Consider the following 1655-nt stretch of genomic DNA (forward strand, 5'->3'; position numbering starts at 1 on the left):
GGATGATTTAGTAATTAAAAGCACAACGCAAGCGTGCATTTTAGATGATATGCGGAAAACATTTGATACATTGCGCAGAATAAATATGAAGCTCAATCCATCAAAGTGTAGTTTCGGCAAAACAGAAGGAAAATTTTTGGGCTATCTCGTTACTAAATAGCGTATTCAAGTTAACCCAAAGAAGATATCGGCCATTGAGAATATGACTGCGCCTAAGACGGTTAAAGAGGTGCAAAGTTTGACGGGTAAGTTAGCCGCGTTAACGCGTTTTTTGTCCAAGGCCGCTGAAAGGCAATTGCCATTTTTTAAAACCTTAAAAGGTTGTCTAAAGCAAAAGAGTTTTGTATGGACAAGTGAGGCTGAAACTGCGTTTCAGGAAATGAAGAAGTTGTTGAAAACTTTACCTACGTTGACAGCACCAATTAAAGGCGAAACTCTTTACCTCTATATATCAGTGGCAAATGAAGCTTTTGGCTCAGTTTTAGTTGCGGAAAGAGACAAAATATAAAAGCCAGTGTATTTTGTCAGCAAAGCTCTCGCGGGTAGTGAAATAAACTATGCCCCCATTGAAAAATTTGTGTATGCACTTATATTGATATCGCGAAGGTTGCGGAGATATTTTCAAGGGCACCCAGTACATGTGTTAACTAACATGCCAATCAAGCAAGTTTTAACAAAACCAGAAATATCTGGTAGGCTTGTGTGTTGGGCTGTGGAGTTTGGTGCTTATGAAATCTCTTACTTTTCGCGCAATGCTATAAAGGGGCAAGTTTTAGCAGATTAACTTGCAGAAATGTCTGGTGAGATGGAAGTAATCAATGAGCGAACAGAATTAAAGCCAGCGCAGGGGGAGATATGAGATTTATTTACTGATGGAGCCTCATGTGCAGAAGGTGTTGGTGCGGGTCTAGTGTTAGCAAGCCCAAGTGGTGAGGAGCACACGTACGCGCTACGTTTTAATTTTGAAGTAACAAATAATGAAGCTGAATATGAAGCGTTGTTTACTGGTTTAAATATCGCGCATAAAATGCATGTCACCAAGTTGCACGTACTTACAGATTCGCAGTTAGTGGCAAACCAGTTTAATGGCTCTTTTGACGCGCATGAACTCTCAATGCAAAAGTATTTGAAGTTGTTGCAAGAATTAGCTATGCAGTTTAAGCATTTTGAACTCGCACAAGTACCAAGAAGTCAAAAAAAGAAAGCGGATACGTTAAGCAAGTTGGCTGTGTTAACATTTTCGCACTTTCAAAAGCAAGTTTGGATACGTTAAGCAAGTTGGATGCGTTACATCCGCAATAATTTTCTGCCGATTGACAAACACGAAGCTCATTTAGTTCGTGAGGGGGCACCAATGTACATCATTCAAAATGATATTTTATATCATAAGTCATATTGCTGTCCAATGATACGGTGTGTTGGCCCAATTGAGGGTGAAATGATAGTGGATGAAGTACACAATGGTTCCTGCGCATTGCATTCAGTCTATAAAACAATTGCGGCAAAAATTATGCGAATGGGTTATTTTTGGCCATCTTTATATTGTGATGTTGCAAAGATTGTTAAGCGTTGCAAAAGTTGCCAAAGGCATGCGGCGCAGAATAGGATGCCAAGGCACGATATGACTCCTGTTAACTCGCTTGGCCGTTTCACAA

General features: G+C 40.0%; 1 protein-coding gene across 1 annotated transcript; it reads left to right on the forward strand.

Moving 5' to 3' along the window:
• Nucleotides 1–202: 202 nt before the first annotated feature.
• LOC139870851 (uncharacterized) lies at nucleotides 203–1273 on the forward strand. Its single transcript, XM_071858620.1, has 2 exons — nucleotides 203–245; nucleotides 891–1273. The coding sequence occupies exons 1-2, from the start codon at nucleotides 203–205 to the stop codon at nucleotides 1271–1273; spliced, it is 426 nt and encodes a 141-aa protein (XP_071714721.1).
• The last annotated feature ends 382 nt before the right edge of the window (nucleotides 1274–1655 follow it).

This window comes from Rutidosis leptorrhynchoides, chromosome 10 (assembly GCF_046630445.1).
Source record: "Rutidosis leptorrhynchoides isolate AG116_Rl617_1_P2 chromosome 10, CSIRO_AGI_Rlap_v1, whole genome shotgun sequence".
Classification (NCBI taxonomy): Eukaryota; Viridiplantae; Streptophyta; class Magnoliopsida; order Asterales; family Asteraceae; genus Rutidosis; species Rutidosis leptorrhynchoides.

Excerpts from the sequence above, each read along its gene's own strand:
- LOC139870851 (XM_071858620.1), top strand. The coding sequence starts at position 203 with ATGACTGCGCCTAAGACGGTTAAAGAGGTGCAAAGTTTGACGG. Across the intron at positions 246-890 it reads AGAGGTGCAAAGTTTGACGG|AAGGTGTTGGTGCGGGTCTA; the intron begins GTAAGTTAGCCG and ends CCTCATGTGCAG.